This window comes from Crinia signifera, chromosome 5 (genome assembly GCF_055691185.1).
Source record: "Crinia signifera chromosome 5, ASM5569118v1, whole genome shotgun sequence".
Classification (NCBI taxonomy): domain Eukaryota; kingdom Metazoa; phylum Chordata; class Amphibia; order Anura; family Myobatrachidae; genus Crinia; species Crinia signifera.
The window spans coordinates 212,105,353-212,122,108 of record NC_139221.1 but is presented as its reverse complement, the minus strand read 5'-3'; the positions used below and the strand labels follow the sequence as shown (position 1 = coordinate 212,122,108).

The 16,756-nt window shown below is 41.1% G+C and overlaps 1 protein-coding gene across 3 annotated transcripts in view; it reads right to left on the bottom strand.

Moving 5' to 3' along the window:
• Positions 1–16,756, bottom strand: part of SUGCT (succinyl-CoA:glutarate-CoA transferase) — an 848,669-nt gene that overhangs the window by 547,960 nt on the left and 283,953 nt on the right. For 2 of the 3 annotated variants that reach the window (XM_083188510.1, XM_083188512.1), the window contains exon 10: positions 1,321–1,392. The exons of the other annotated variant lie outside the window; for it this stretch is intronic. In XM_083188510.1, coding sequence (XP_083044636.1) covers positions 1,321–1,392 — 72 coding nt within the window. The remainder of the gene's footprint in view (positions 1–1,320; positions 1,393–16,756) is intronic. 3 annotated transcript variants of the gene reach the window in all.

The window sequence follows — 16,756 nt, the reverse complement described above, 5'->3', positions numbered from 1 at the left end:
TAACTATTGCAATTTTTTCCATCGTTGTCCCTTTCTCGCTACCTTGTCTCTCTCTGTCCCTCACACTATACTTCTTACTCTACCCCTCCCCCGTCTCTCTCCCTGTCTCACTCTGGGACAGATTCTGTAAGTTTCAAAAGTGATAAAATGGAGAGTGATAAACAGCCAGCCAATCAGCTTCTGTCTGACATTTTTCAAACACAGTCTGTGACATGGCAGGTAGGAGCTGATTGGCTGGCTGTTTATCACTCTCCATTTTATCACTTTTGAAGCTTAGAGAACTGTCCCTCTGTCTCTCCCATGCCACTCTCACCCCAACATCCTTATCTCCCTCTACTACTCGGCTGCTCCCTGCTCTGCACTACTACTCGCATCATGAATGATATATAAAATAGACCTCTTTAATTCGTATGATAACAAACATATAATGCATATAGTGTTCCCTCTAGAAATGAGGGCGGGCAGGGCGCCGCAGCGCAAGGGGGGCAGACCGGGCCTGCCGACGTCACAATTGTGGGCGGTCCCGGGCAGCGACGTCACAAAAAGGGGCGTGCCCGGGCCGCGACGTCGCGAAAAGGGGCGGGCCCAGCCGGCGCCGTCACTAAAGGAGGCGGGGCCGGCACCGCCGAAGTTACCGTGCTGCCGGGGAAGCGCTGGGAATCGCCGTCTAAGGCGGCGCTGCGCTTACCCGTGCACACAGCCAGGGCAGGCACCACGCTGTTTTAGCGGGGCGCTGCTAGCAGGGCAGGGCGCATTTTGCCCTGTAAAAATCGGGCAGGGCGCAGCGCCCTGCTAAAACAACCTAGCTGGAACACTATGCATATATACATGGAACTGAATATGCTGCACTATATAAGAAACTGTAAATAAATAAATAAATAAATAAATAAATAAATAAATAATGATAAATAAATTTAAAAAACTCTGGTAAAGGCATTAGTGGATTAAACTGCATAAATTAGTTAAATGAAATAAAATACAAAGAAGTTATTGCAAATATTTAAAAATGTCTGTGTGCATGTAATAAATGAATGCTACATTTAGATTGTGAATATGTATGTCAATCTAAATGTTCACATCGATTACAATTATATATGTTGATGTGTGTCAGGCAGGTCATGTAAAGAGCCCAGCTACTCACCAATGATAATGCTCAACCTTGCCAAGAATAATTATTATAATGATTATCCTATCATCAAACAGTCAAACCTCTATCATTCTTGTTTTTACAACTTAAAATGTTTAAAAAAGTGAATTGAAAGAGAAAATGTAGACTAGGTATTGCGGTGAAAACATACATTACGTCACCACCCTGCTTACCTTGCAAACAGTAGAGAACTGTTGATCGTTGCCTGCACCAATTACAAGGTAACCATCCTTTGCTTTAAATGACTGGAAAAAAAGACAAAAATACACATAAGGTCAGCACGGAAAGTGCATTCAAAACATATCATACCAGAAAATATGTTTGCTTTGCAACTTATATTTTAATTGTCATAGAGAAAAATCATACATCTGGAGATGCATTTAAACATGTTGAGCTAGGCAAAAACATTGCTCAAAAATGACGTTCCTGGGTTCAACTGGGGTCGTGCTTTGAGATGCCCCAAGACTGGATCACATCCAATTGTCTTTTAAAGAGTTAGACTTACATAATATGGTAACTGAAGTGGTTCTAAAGTGTTGCACCCTACATACTATAGCATTATACCATAATATAATACAAATTCTAGTCCTCAAAAAAATTATAATTTCAATCTCGTCAAATTAACTTTGGCTAAAAATTGGCTCACATAAAAGCATTCCTATTGCAGATGCCATCATATAAATTTATTCTGTGCTGGCGACAAAGTAAGTGGTTTAAAACTCCCAAAGACATGTCTGAGCGGCGAGCAGCAAGGAGAGGCCAGGAATAACATTTGGTGCCAAATCCATGTTTTATCTTGTCCAGTGGCTGCATTAATGCTGTTGATGTGCCATCACAAATAAAGGTTTATTATTAATTAGTAAACATTATATGCAAAATACAAATATTATTTGCTTTCATCATCATTTCCAAGGTGAACATTTGTTTTACTTAGAATCTCTGCATAGAAATTTTTGGTTCATCTGCTACCTTGTTTTAAATGGTTGGAATTGGAATCCATATTTAATCAATACCATCTATAGATGGGTATTCAGACCCAAATTCCGACTGTCAGAATGTCCCGACAATCGGATCCGGGCCATTTTCGTTCCTTCCAACAGATCTCGAAAGTCGGTATTCAATGTACCGACTGTCGAGTGTCGGAAAATCCACAAATCAACTAAAGCGGCAGCAGATTGTTGAAAAACAGCTGTGAATTTAACAATCCACAACCATTTCCAACTTGTTTTAAAGTCAGATCTGTTTTGTTTGAACCTGCCTTCAATGATGTCGATAACGGCAGCATTGTATAGGCGACAACAGGGTCTGAATACCCCCCATAGTTTGCTTTCGATAGCCAATAGCTAACCCTGCAATGGTAAGGTGCAATGTTTCCTCCACACTGCAAGTTTTTTTTCTGTGATGTTCTACCGATGTACTGCTATATTTACAGAATATGTACACAATTACAACATGCTTCATGAACTTATAATCACTAGGTTTGCATCACAGGAGCAAATAGTGCATGTGCTGTGTCTGACTACAGTACTTGATGTTGTCAGTTCACATCCCCTGCATGGCATGCAGAGCAATATGTATTGTAAATACAGGGGGATGTAACTGAATGACAAAGTGCACATAAATCACGCTATGTATTACTGAAAGCTTCCAAGTTTCAGTGTATGAATATGGTATAGTAGGTATTGTGTTTAACTGGAGATTAGCAGGTTCGGTTTTACACGGATCTACTTGGATCTATAAGCGGGATCTTATTGGCTATCCAAACGCGTGATAGCCGATAGCCAATCAGAAAAATCAGAAATTGAGATCATTTGACTTTAAGAACCTAGTAAATCTGAGTAAAACCGAACCCGTTCATCTCTAGTTTAAATCCCGTTTGAAGTGTTGTTAAGTAACTAGTTTACGTACGACAAGAAACATTGATCAACTTTGGAAATCAGTGTATAGATCTAAATAATGGGCCTGATTCAGACTTGCTCACTGAGCAGCATTCGCTGCTTAGCGAGCAGGTAAATGGTGCCCGCTGTATCTGTATATGATTTACTCAATAATGTGAAGTATCACAGACTCAGCTCTTAGTGGAACATTAGATTAGCAGGCCTGCTCAGATATGCAGCTATAATTATGACTGTTTTTTATTTTGTGCTGGATTCTGGGCAATTTTGTATCTTAACCTGTTTTTTACATAGGATCAAAATGTGTGCTGTGTGAACCGTGGAAATGACTATAACATGTTAGTAATGTCAGATACTTTGGCGTATAGTTACACATACAGACTTGGACAGTACAAAGTGCACATTTTTGTGAAAGCCACATGTAGTTTTGAAGTAGTTTTCCTTTAAACCTAAGAAAATAAACAGACAAAGCCATTGCCATAAAATTGCTTGCTTACCTTGGCAAAAATTATCCATACGAGCATTTGCTCTAAAATAGGTCTTACCATCAATATGTGGTAATTCTTTAGTTTTTGTGGTTTCTGTTATGTGTGGGAAAACAGGTCACTCCTAATGGTGTCGTAAATTTAAAAGACCAAAAAGGATTATGTCATATTTGCCAAACAAAGCTGTCTCCTGATAAATGCAACAGTTTCTGCTTACTATATAGCTTTGTGCAGTGCTCTTTGATGGCTATTTTAAGGTTTCATTTTGAAAACAGGGCTTCAGGACCGCTGATAAAGCAGAAACATCTCAAACATCATTAGCAACACATTTATCATTTAAACCTAAAAGCTATGGCTATGATTTCATAGGCTATTTGAAGGCGCTCACACAAAACACATGTTACTACAATGTACTTTCAAACGGTACAAAAGGACATCTATGTTCAGCCCACACAGAACTTATGGAGATTTGTTTTGATAAACTTATCAATTGCATCTTATCTCATTTTGTGGTAATCTTCAAAAACAGTACTCCATACTAAAGGGTTGTTCTTATTTTCCTTTTATCTGCCGAAAACGCAGTTTTTCTAATAAACTCCATTATATGCATGAAATGATCCAGATTTATACTTTATTTGTATTTTTTTTGTATTGTACTAGTTCACCGTGAAACATTATATGCTGTGTTAGTACTGTATATGCTCTATAAATGCCCATAGGCTAAAGGTACAGATACGCTCAGTGATTCTGGCCAACGGCAACATCACTTATTATATATATCACCTAGTGCAGCCATGTCCAAACTATGGCCCTCCAGCTGTTGTGAAACGACAAGTCCCATCATGCCTTGCCACGGTTTTGCTATTAGGGAATGCTAAAACTATGGCAAGGCATGCTGGGATGTGTAGTTTCACAACCAGTGGCATAACTATAAAATCAGCCCCCCCCCCCCTCCCATCCCCTGAATTTAGTCCAGCAGTCCACCCCCGGGAATTTTGGCCTGCAGCCCCCCAGCCCTGCCTTACCCCGCTTCCGGGTCTGCCGGGACCCACAGATGTACAGATCTGCGGTCCCAGCGATTATCCTAATGAAAAATGCCCTTCAGAAAAATGGCTGCCCCTAGCAGCAGACCATAAGGTGTCTGCTGTAGGGGGGTGGACATTTTGTGAAGGTAATTTTTCATTAAGGCAGAGCAGAAGACACTAGCAGCGCTGGGACCGGCTCAGAAAAGTAGATCGCTGGGTTCTGGCGACGGCAGCGAGCAGGGGGGGTGGGAGGTAAGCAGGTCCCACTGGCAGTGCTGAACACCAATAGCCCCGAAGACACCATACTCAGCACCTCCCCGGGGTCTGCAGGACTATAGTTACGCCACTCTTCACAACAGCTGGAGGGGCACAGTTTGGGCATGTGTAGTGTGTACGGGGCTTGCCTAGTGTGTACAGGGCTTTAATCCCACTGAACATTTCACAATCTGCAAAGCAGGATATAGTATACCTAAGAAAAGATGGTAGGCAATGGTTGGGGCCACAAGTGATGCATTGGCCCTAAGTCATCAGTCCTGTTATAATGTAACATTATTTAGTTCTACTAAAAAAATAAGAAGGCTTTATGATATTTGACTTCTTCCTAATACCAATTCATAAATAAATAACAGGACTATTAAACTTTGTAGGAACCAAAGTATTATTGCATCTCACTGTGGAAGATGAGTTTTTAAAATGTTAAAGTGTGTGAAGCATGCTTCCTTACTTTGGAAGGAAGTAATTCAGATGTGTGGTTGCATCTGAAAAGGCCTTGAGTGGTGTGGAGTTGTGGACAGGGCCTTGAGTTGACGGGGCCATGAACTCAATGCACGTTCACTGCTATTGTCAATGTGGGGGCGTGTCCAGTGCTCCTGAGCAGCTACCAGCACTTCTCAATGCGCTGTGGATATTACACAACCCACCAGTTCGAACCTCACTAGAAATCCCTCACAAGAACCTTCAAGCCCAGCCACATCACACCTTAGGTTCAGACACCTTCACAGACCCTGGGAACTCCAGCAGCAGGATGCAAGGTGCAGGCTGTTCTGCACTGTAGACCCCAACAAGCTCTAACCACAGAGCACATCCCAGTCATGAATTCACAATAAGAAAAATCCTGGCCAAAAATGGAAATCTTTAAAGTGCAAGGTGAAAACTACTGCTAATAAAGAGGAAAACAGCAGCTCATCTCACAAATATTCTTAGTATATCATATGTGGATTGACATACCGTAGATGAGCATATGTGGTGTAGTGTTTATGAGTGACACAGGGAGGAGGTGATGGTGTTACAAAGAGATGACGCAGGGAGGAGATGCTGAGGAGGAGATGCTGATGTTGCTGAGAGATGACGCAGGGAGGAATTTATGGTGTGGACTAGAGAAGATGCAGGGAGGAAAGTATGGTGTGGCCGAGAGATGGTGCAGGAAGGATATGACATTGTGGCTGAAAGATGATTCATATTGGAAATGATGTTGTGGCTGAGATGATGCAGGGAGGAGATGATGTTGTGGCTGAGATGATGCAAATTGGAGATGATGTTGTGGCTGAGATGATGCAGGGAGGAGATGATGTTGTGGCTGAGAGACGATGCAGGGAGATGATGTTGTAGCTGAGAGATGATTCATGGAGGAGATAATGGTGTGGCTAGAGATGAAGCAGGGAAGAGATGATGTGGCTGGGAGATGGTGCAGGGAGATGATGTTGTGCCTAAAAGATGATGCAAATTGGAGATAATGTTGTGGCTGAGATGATGCAGGGAGGAGATGATGTTGTGGCTGAGATTATGCAGGGAGGAGATGATGTTGTGGCTGAGAGACAATGCAGGGAGATGATGGTGTAGCTGAAAGATGATTCATGGAGTAGATAATGGGAGATGATGGTTTGGCTGGGAGACGATGCAGGGAGAGGATGGTGTGGCTGGGAGACGATGCAGGGAAATTATCGTGTGGTGGAGAAATGATGCAGGCAGGAGATAATAGTGTGGCTGAGCGACAATGCAGGGAGAGGATGGGGTGGATGGGAGATGATGCAGGGAGATGATGGTGTGGTGGAGAAATGATGCAGGCAGGAGATGATAGTGTGGCTGAGCGACAATGCAGGGAGAGGATGGTGTGGCTGGGAGATGATGCAGGGAGGTGATGGTGTGGTGGAGAAATGATGCAGGCAGGAGATGATAGTGTGGCTGAGCGACAATACAGGGAGATGATGGTTTGGCTGGGAGACGATGCAGGGAGAGGATGGTGTGGCTGGGAGACAATGCAGGGAAATTATGGTGTGGCGTAGAAATGATGCAGGCAGGAGATGATAGTGTGGCTTAGCGACAATGCAGGAAGAGGATAAGGTTTCTTGTCGTGAGAACCCACCATATGGTTAAGGTGCACTAGTAAACTCTGTATGAACCAATGTATTATTGCATCTAACTATGGAAGACAAGTTTTTAAAATGAAATGGAAAGGAATGGCAATAGGTGGTGCTAGCTAGACACATCTAAGAGGTTGTACTAGACATGCCACTCCATTGGTGCACCTCTGATAAAATGTACACCTTTGTGCATAATTACATTGGCAGATGTGTAATGCTTGGTTTACTATTTGTGTATTATTTAACAATAATTAGCTTTAAAGTATTTATTCTTTTTTATTTATCTGGAGCTGCAGGATTCTTTGAAATATTTGCATATTTTAATTAAAATGTAGAGAATGAGCTTCTATACCTTTCTACTTCTCTTTGGACAAAAAAAGTCCTTGACATTACACTGGGAATAATTAATTTATGTTGGTTGCTGCATACATTTCTAGGCTATACTTTTACTCTATTCCAGGCATGTCCAAACTATGGGGGTTATTCTAGTTCACTCTTTCTGACAAATTCCTTCTTAGAAGGACAAAACCATGTGCACTGCAGGTGGGGCAGATGTTACTTGTGCAAAGAGAATTAGATTTAGGTGGGGTTTTACTTCAAAGTGAGATCTATATTGCTGTGTAAAAATAAAGCAGTCAGTATTTTCCCTGAACAGAAACAAAATAACTCACCCAAATCTAATTCTCTCTGCACATGTTACATCTGCCCCCCTGCAGTGCACATGGTTTTGTCCTTCTAAGAAGGAATTTGTCAGAAAGAGTGAAGCAAAATAACCCCATATGGCCCTCCAACTGTTGTGAAACTAGAAGTCCCATCATGCATTGTTTGCTATTAGGGAATGCTAAAATTATGGCAAGGCATGCTGGGATGTGTAGTTTCACAACAGCTGGAGGGCTACAGTTTGGACATGCCAGCACTATTTAGTACATAAAATAAGGTTGATTAAAAACATCAAGCCTATTTTATATAAATGTAGATGAAATTGAGTGACATTAGGTACATGCTGTAGTTGAACTCATAGGGCCCACTAAAATTGTTTGCAGCCTGGCTTCCAACAGATCAATTCAAGTATTGCTCCATTTAGGCTCACAGACAGCCGGGGAGACACATTTCCTGAGGGGCAATCTGAAATGTGTTATGTGGTTTGAGCACTGAATCAGGAGCTTAAATATCCAAAGTGGTGTTTATCAGCTTTGCATAACTAAACATGGTGCTAATGACCACGCATACAGAACATGCCCAATGGGGGAAACAATTGAATAGCCCAGGTGGCCTCCCAAACATTTGTGTACCCACAAATTATTTGAATCTGCCCCATAGTAAGCACACATTATTCTGGCAATAAAATGGTATACCTTGTTTATAGTGGCTCTAACAGTACAAGGTCACAGTGGAAATAGAATTAAAGAATAGCATGTACCCATATCAGACTGGCCTTAATCAGTCTCCACATGAAGCCACCACCTGTTGTGCTTCCTATATAGGGGATGCGGTCAATTTGCCGGCGGTCGGGATCCCGGCGTTCAGAATCCCGACACTGGAATCCCGACCGCCGAAATCCCGAAACTTTCTCCCTCCGTGGGTGTCCACGACACCCATAGAGGGAGAATAAAATAGCGTGCCGAGCGTAGCGAGGCACCGGGCCCGCAAGGGGGGGGCGATCCACGTCCCCTCCATGTCGGGATTTCGGCGGTCGGGATTCCAGTGTCGGGATTCCGACCGCCGGCATTACGTATCGGATCCCTATATAGAGCAGAAACACACACAACTAATGTATGGGGTAAATCACTGCATATCATTTGCTGTCCTGCAACTGCTTTCCCCCATATGTGCCTATTCACAACGGAACAGTGCACAGGAAGAAACACATTTTTCCAGTTTGCAATGGAATCTACATTATTTACATTAGCAATTATTAGGTTAAAACCAAAAAGTTAAAATACATTAAGTCAACAGATACAAAAGAATAAAAGGTCAACAGGTATAAAAGTTTGGCAGGTTCAAAATTTCGACACACATATGGTTAACACAATTTTTTTCCCTTTTTGGGGTAAAATCTTGTATGTTTGGCCACCATCATTTCAAATTTTAATTCCAAACCAAGCTCGCTCTAATTTTGGCAAAGTTACTATGGCTCTAATCCAGATCCATTCGGAAGGGGCTGAATTTGGCCCTGTTCCGATGGTGGGGGGGGTCTGCGCATGTGCGTATTTGAATATGTGCAGACTCTTTGTTTGAATGCCTTTGGTGAGTATCACACTTGTACAGTCATTCAAATGGGTAGGGGAGGGAAAGGGTGGGCAGGGGGCAGCATAAGGGGGAACACCAGCGTTTTATGGGTATCCTCGTGAAAAAACTGGGCGTTCTGCCAGGAAAGCAGGTGTGCTGTTCCTGCTCGGGGCGGGCGGCTGATGTCGCATGATGACAGCACTCACCCCACAGTCAGCGATCAGTGGCTGTAATAAAAGTCAGTTGAGACTGACTTTTATTACTGAAGGCAGGAGTAATCATTGCATGCTATTATAGTACCAAGGGGATTCCGGGGGGGGGGGGGGGTGTTCGTTGGGGCAGCTTTTACCCGCACTAGCAAAAGAATGCTACTTAGCGAGTGGGTCTGAATTGGGCTCTATGCACAGTCATAGTCCAGGTGGATAGTAAATGAAGCAAATGTTAGTAAAACATGTAGAAAACCTCAAAAACATGTGTTGACCTTTGCCATCTGACATTTTGTACCTGTTGCCCTAAAGCATGTCGACCATATGGCATTGACCTACTTACTGTCAACCAAGACACTGTCTATCTTTTATCCGGATACCATCACAAAGAATAACTCATTTGAATGATCTAAATATAAGGAACAAGCACTTTGCTTTTAATAAATATGATATGACTCATGAATCTCTTTAACGAGACAGATCTGTGTTTACTAGTAAGAAAGGTCAGGCAAGGACTTATCAGTTACTGCCAAAGTCAGTGATTTAGTAGAAGATGCACTGAGAGTTGGCTTGCTGTTGATCATCTCTTTCACAGCACTCGATTAAGGTGTCCAGCACACTTTCATATAATCCACTTCTTCCTCTCCCTTCTTGTTGTGTTTCCAGCTACATAAGACATACTGTACAAGTTCTACAAATCATTTTCCTGGCCGCTCAGGTATTAATACATTGAACTCCCTGATAATGTGAACTATTTTTCTTGATACTTTAATCCTGATTTTAGGTTATCATGCAGTATGACTGCTAACATATTAGCAATACTACCCTATAATAAAATGCAGCTTTGTTAAGGCTTACCTATTCTTTGCCAATAATAAAAAATAAATAGGATTGGAGATAAAGACACAACTTTTTGCTATCCATCATCTAGAACAGGGATGGGGAATCTTCAGCCCTCCAATTGTTGTTAAATTACACATCCCAGCATGCCTTGCTACAGTTTTGATATTTGGACATGCTAAAACTGTTGCAGAACATGATGGGATATTCAGTTAAAAAACAGCTGGATGGCTGAAGGTTAACCATCCATGATCTAAGTAACCTTTCCCAAAGTAACCTTTGATGGGTAATGGGAATTATCCTAAATAAAGGCCAGCGCTGCTCCTAGGGGGAATTCAAGTGTTTAGCCGCTAGATGATGCCAAGCAAAGCCCTTCAAATCTTGCTCCGTTCAGGCACTGAAATTACTGCTATGTTATTCCACCACTATAACTAGTAGTTCCTAAACCTGTAAAAGCCATACCACAGAACCACTTGATTGTTCACCATAACAATTAAGAAAAATAATTTTTTTTACATAAGTTAATGATTTCATAACCTTTGTTTTGATGCTACTATGTAAAATGCAATAATTCGATAAATGTAGCAAATACACCCATATTTCCCCCAAAAAAGGTAAAGGGTTCAAGTGGGCTGTGAAAATAAGGAGCTGCAGATTGGTACATTGTGGCAGTCCTAGTCTGTGCCCACGGTTTTGCCCATTGTACCTTCTAGATTATGTTATAGAAAACTCTACATGAGCCCCTTGTGCCTGGGATTTCTAATGCACCCACTCAATCAACAAAAGCAAGGACATCTTCTTCAAGTGCATAAAATTAGTTATTTTTATTGAAGCACCAAATGCAAGAAACATTACAAAGAATTCCATACAAAGTTGTAACACAACAGTTACATTATATACATTTGTTTGCATTGAAATAACAATCAAGATTGATTGCTTAAAGGTACAGCAAGAGACTGGCAAACAAATAAAAAATGTAAAAAAAAAAAAATGAAATTGTGGCTCTCTCCCCACCCCACATCCCAACCCGCACCCAACCCCCATCTAGATGAGTAATACAGATCTACAAAGCAGTACTGTTGATTAGTATTGGTGAATCTCCATCTATTAGCCGTAAGAGGTACCGCAAAGTATTTGCAGACCCAAATGGATTTTATGTTCTATTTGAGATGACAATGTGGCAATATAGGTTTCCCACATGATGAAAAACTTTTCAACCTTTTTCTCTTTTTTCCAAAGAAACCTCCACCCAATCTGTGCGAAATAAATTGAAAAGTTTTGTTTTAAATAGGAAGGATGGCATTTTTTGCTGTCGGCATTAAATTGTATGTAGTTAACCAAGTAAGTTTTAGCATAGCGTTTAATATAAAGCCAAAAACCTATTGGGTAGGACCATAGACAGTGAAATAAGTCTGCATACTCAGCACCACATCTGTAACACGTATGTGATGTAGACCTCCCCATCAAAAAACTTTGGTGAGGTGATAGTTATGATGTAGAATGTTAAAGAAAATTTCTTTCTTTCTTTCTTTAGCCCGCATGAGACCGCAATAGGTCCCTAATGGTAAGTTCAGGAACACTTTGAACCCATGGAGTCATTCCACTAGTGGAGGATTCATGATTTAGGTTTGTTCTAAAACAGCTTTCCTTATAACTGGTTGGACAATAGAGCATCAATTTGATTATTCCAGTCCATATCTGAAAATGTTCTGATTATCATGTTTATATACTGTTTAGCTTGCAGGAAGGCCAGAGGGTAACCGGATATTGAGCCATATTTTTGTTAAGCTACCCCAAAAGTCAGCGCTCTACAGTTATTTCTATCTACTGTACTAGGCAGTGGCGGCTCCTGTCTATAGACTTAAGGGGAGCTGCGATTGCCTGGGTATTGCTCATTGCAAACAAAACAGCATACAGATAATCTACTTTAAATCACCTTAAACTATGGAATAAAGAAACCCTGATTGTGATTGCTCTGTACCAGTGATTTTGTGCATATACTGTAAACAAATGATGTATGTACCCATCTGCACACAAACACAGGTACAGAGCAAAATCCACATTTTGAATAACTTTAATATTAAAGTACAGAAAATGATACTAGATCTACACACAAATAATAGTTGAAATAAATATTATTCACAGAGGCTCAAATATTATAAAAAAAAAACTTCCATGCACCTCTCTGGTACAATGCATACCTTCCTCCAGCTGCATCAAACTGAATGACTCACTGAAGCCTGGGATGGTCACTGCAGAGGATTTGCTTCTGTTGGGCTGCACAGGCAGCAGCCCATGGAAGCACTGTAGCTCTGGTTTTGTGCACAGAATGGCTTCCTGCTGGAAAACTATTGCTGTCATCGCTCCATGTACTATCAGCCCAAGTGGGGGAGGAGTTTTCAGTCCACAGTATGATGGGCAGTAGTAGCTACTACATGCTGAACTCTTCCCCACATAAGAGGAGTTCACACATGGAGCCTAGTGTTGTGACTCCTGACAGGAAAGACATGTGAGCTCCAGCGGTAGATCCCGCACCCCCCCCCCCCTCCCCTGAATAACTTATTTATATTTTGCAAGTCTTTTGTTGTAATAAATAAGGGGAGATCTTAAATTAAGTACATGAGTCTGGGTAAAGAAACTATTTCAATCAGAGCTGCTCTACAAAGGTATGATAATGGAAGGTCTTTCCAGCCCTCTGATTCTTCCTATCTTTTTAATTGTAGGCTTGTGGTTTAACTTGTAAAGATTTGCCAAACGGCGAGGGATATTCACTCCCAAATACATAAAGCTAACCTCGTGATTTATTAAAATGTGGGGAATTGTGTTTCTCGGGCCAAGATAAAGTACCGTTGATTTGGTTTTACTAACCTTAAAACTTGATATTTCTGCAAATTTATTTAATATTTCAAATATGTGGGCCAAAAACTCCACAAGATTCGCCATGTACAGTATATTAATATGTTATCTGCGAATGCTGTTAGTTTTATCGCATGCCAACTCTGATGCCCTTGAATTCTGTGTCCATTTCTAATTTGCAAAGTAGAGGATCTATGCATTTGAAGTGAAGCACTCTTATGAACGTTAATAATTAAATTTGTTTTAGGAGAAGTGTAGAAATACTAAAATGAATGAAAAAAGGCTCAAATCCTCTAACTCTAAGGAATGTAAACAGATTAGACCAGGGGTGGCCAACCGGTCAGAGGTAAAGAGCCGAAAAATACCGGCAGTCAAGCCAAAGAGCCGTCATTATGCACGCGCCAAAAAATGGGCGTGGTCATATGATACAAGGAGTGGCTACATGACAAAACTTTATGCCCCCCCCCCCGTGCCAGATATGTCCCCCAAAGTGCTAGGTATGCCCCCAGTGCCACACATATATGCCCCACAGTGCTAGATATGCCCCCACAGTGCCACACATATGCCCCCACAGTGCTAGTTATGCCCCCAGTGCCAGATATGCCCTATAATGCCACACATATGCCCCCACAGTGCTAGTTATGCGCCTAGTTAAAGATATGCACCCACAATGCCACATATGCCCCCCACAGTGCTAGTTATGCCACCAGTGCCAGATATCATATGCCCCACAGTACAACACATATGCCCCCTGTGCCAGGTATGCCCCCACAGTGCCACACATATGCCCCCAGATCCTGACCTAAAGCAACCCCCCCCCCCACACACACACATACACACACTTCAGGCTTCAATAAATATATTTCTGTGCATGATAACATACACTTTACTAGGATGGCAGGCGGCTGGGGCGGTGAATGAAGAAGCCAGTCACTGTCAGAGCACTGAGAGACGGGTGGATCAAAGTGATGCCGACTGCGCAGTCAGTGTGACGGGGACACTGCTCCAATGTGACTGCGCATGCACTGGCTCACGGTGGCCACGGCTCGTCACAGATGAAAGGTAGTGTCTGAGCCGGCGCTGCAGAGCCGCGCATCGCATCAAAGGGGGGGGGGAGCTGCTGGGCATCATTAGTAGGGAAGTTAGACGGCGAGCCGCAGATGAGGCAGAGAAGAGCCTCATGCGGCTTGGGAGCCGCGGGTTGGCCACCGCTGGATTAGACCATAACACTGTGTCAAAGGTACGAGTAGTGTCTAAACTTAATACAATGTTATTTTTGGAATATGATTGAGAGGAGGCTACAACTGCTGCTATCGCTGCCCATATTCCTTTCACTGATTGGAGTTCTTTAACGAAACCTAATTGGTGCGGGCTGAGAATATCTGGTAAATATGTGTTGAAGCTTATCAGCAAGGATATTAGCTAGTAATTTTGCATGTGTATTAATGAGTCTAATGGGACGGTATGATTACGGCTTTTGTAGGTCTTTGTGTGGCTTAGGGATTAAAATTCTGGATGTTTGTGTGAAGTAAAGAAATGTGATGAGGTCATTGACCAGCTCAGTCAATGCTGGGGCAAGTTGCTGTTGAAGTAACTTATAATATTCATTGGATAAGCCATCGGGCCTTGGTGATTCGCCAATTTTAATTGTTTAATAGCATTGAAGACTTCAGTCACAATCACTTCTCAACGCAAACTGCAACATTTTCCTTTACTTCATTGTCAATACTGGAAGATTAATGTCTCATAGAGCATCAGTATGTTTTTCTTTGTCAACCAGTAGATCGGCATAGAGCTCTTTGTAGTAATCTTTAAAACTTTTTATTATTACTTCAGTGGCTGTAACTATTGCATTATCTGAAGGTCTTGTTGTAATGTACTGCTTTTTATGTTTGGGTTTCGACATTTTAGCTAAGAGTTTTCTTGCTTTATTCCCCTACCTGTTGTGTTTAGTAAAAAAAGAGATCTGTTTTAACCTGTGTGAGTAAATGAATGTCTAAGGTATTTTTCCTGGTTATGCGCGGTCAGATCATTTTTGTACAATATGCTTGTAATGCTGTGGTTAAGGTTTGCGATAATTTATCATAAGTCGCGTTACTTTCCCTACTTTGTCTAGACATATATTCAGTTATATGGCCTCGTATTACAGCTTTGGGTGCTCCCCAAAAAATAGCCTGGTTTTTGCTTGAATTGATATTGTCATTCAATGAATTAGTAGAAACTCCCTAAATTTATCAGATTTATAAAGATAACCTGGAAATCTCCAGTTACCAGGGTTTCCCCTTTGATTTGGTAACGTTAAAGAAATCGAGCTAGGTGCATGGTCGGACACTAATATAGAATGAATATCTGCAGTGCTAATCCTTGAAATTAAGTGGTCAGATCTGAAAAAAGCATCTATGAGGGACCAAGATTTGTGGATGGCAGAATAGAACGTAAACGTTTTATCAGTAGGATTGAGCAACCTCCAGACATCAGTCAATCAAAGAGAGGATTAAGGGATTGAAATTGATGCCAAGTGGGTGACATCCTAGAGAGTGAAGCAGGTTGTATATCAATAGCTGGATTTTCAACCATGTTAAAGTCACCAGCTAATATCAGAGAATTCTTTTGACGTTGTGCTAGTATACTGGTTATTTTTCCCCAAAAATCATGAGGTTTCACAAAAACTAAAGGGATAAACTTTTTTATTCCTTACTTGTTCTATAATATAATCTTCCACTACCTGTGCTAATAAATATACTTTTGAACCCTCTTGAGATTTTCATCTTCCAGTAAGGTGCCTAAAACTGTACCCTTATAATGAAATTATTTCAAAAACTGTACCCTTATAATGAAATTATTTCATTGACCAGAGCATGGACATGACCACTCTCTGACCAATCAGATAGACCTACAGTATTTCAATGACAGTCAATTATATTATACTTAATGCTTTTCCTTACCAATTTGCAAATAGTACTGATGGCAACAAAAGTGTGCGATAGGGTTTTGTTTAAAAAATCATTCTGACTAGTGTCTTGCTGTGTCCCAATAACAATATATATGAGTAAAGAATAAGAAAATAATAAGAAAATAAATTAGACTTTCCATGACATTTTTCCATTCCAGATTAATCTCAAATACTAACCTGAGTTGAATAGAAAAGCCCCTTAGAACTGCTATATATATTGAGCTTAACTAAGATTCTTAAAGCAACAGCCACAGTGAAATTATAGTAGTAGGTCTGTGTGTATGTGTAGTACTGGCCGGTACCTGTGTGTAATTGTTATTATTATAATTTTAGTATAACTCTACTTTTTTATTGAATACAAATATTTCTAAATTTACCTGGCTCAGCGCTATCTCTAACTCTTTTCTTGTTCTTTGGTTTGTAAGGGGTGGAGACAGCTAATAATAGATTAATAGATTAATAATTAATAGAGACAGCTGCAGACCCAGGGGGGGTTCAAATATAGATTTGCACTCTGACATACTCTTTTTTTCTTTAATCTCAAATTTGTTGCCATTTTTCAGTTTCTGCCCACAATAGCAACCAACACAAGGGCGTAAAGAATGCATGAAGGACATTTGGGACACGTAAGCTCAGTGACTCGGCATTAGAAGGGCTTGTGAACTCTTTCATTTAGAATGTAAAAGATGATCTCAATCAACAGCAACATTTTACAAACGTCAAAAGCTTTTCCGATGATGCAATTATCTTGTCGTTTGCT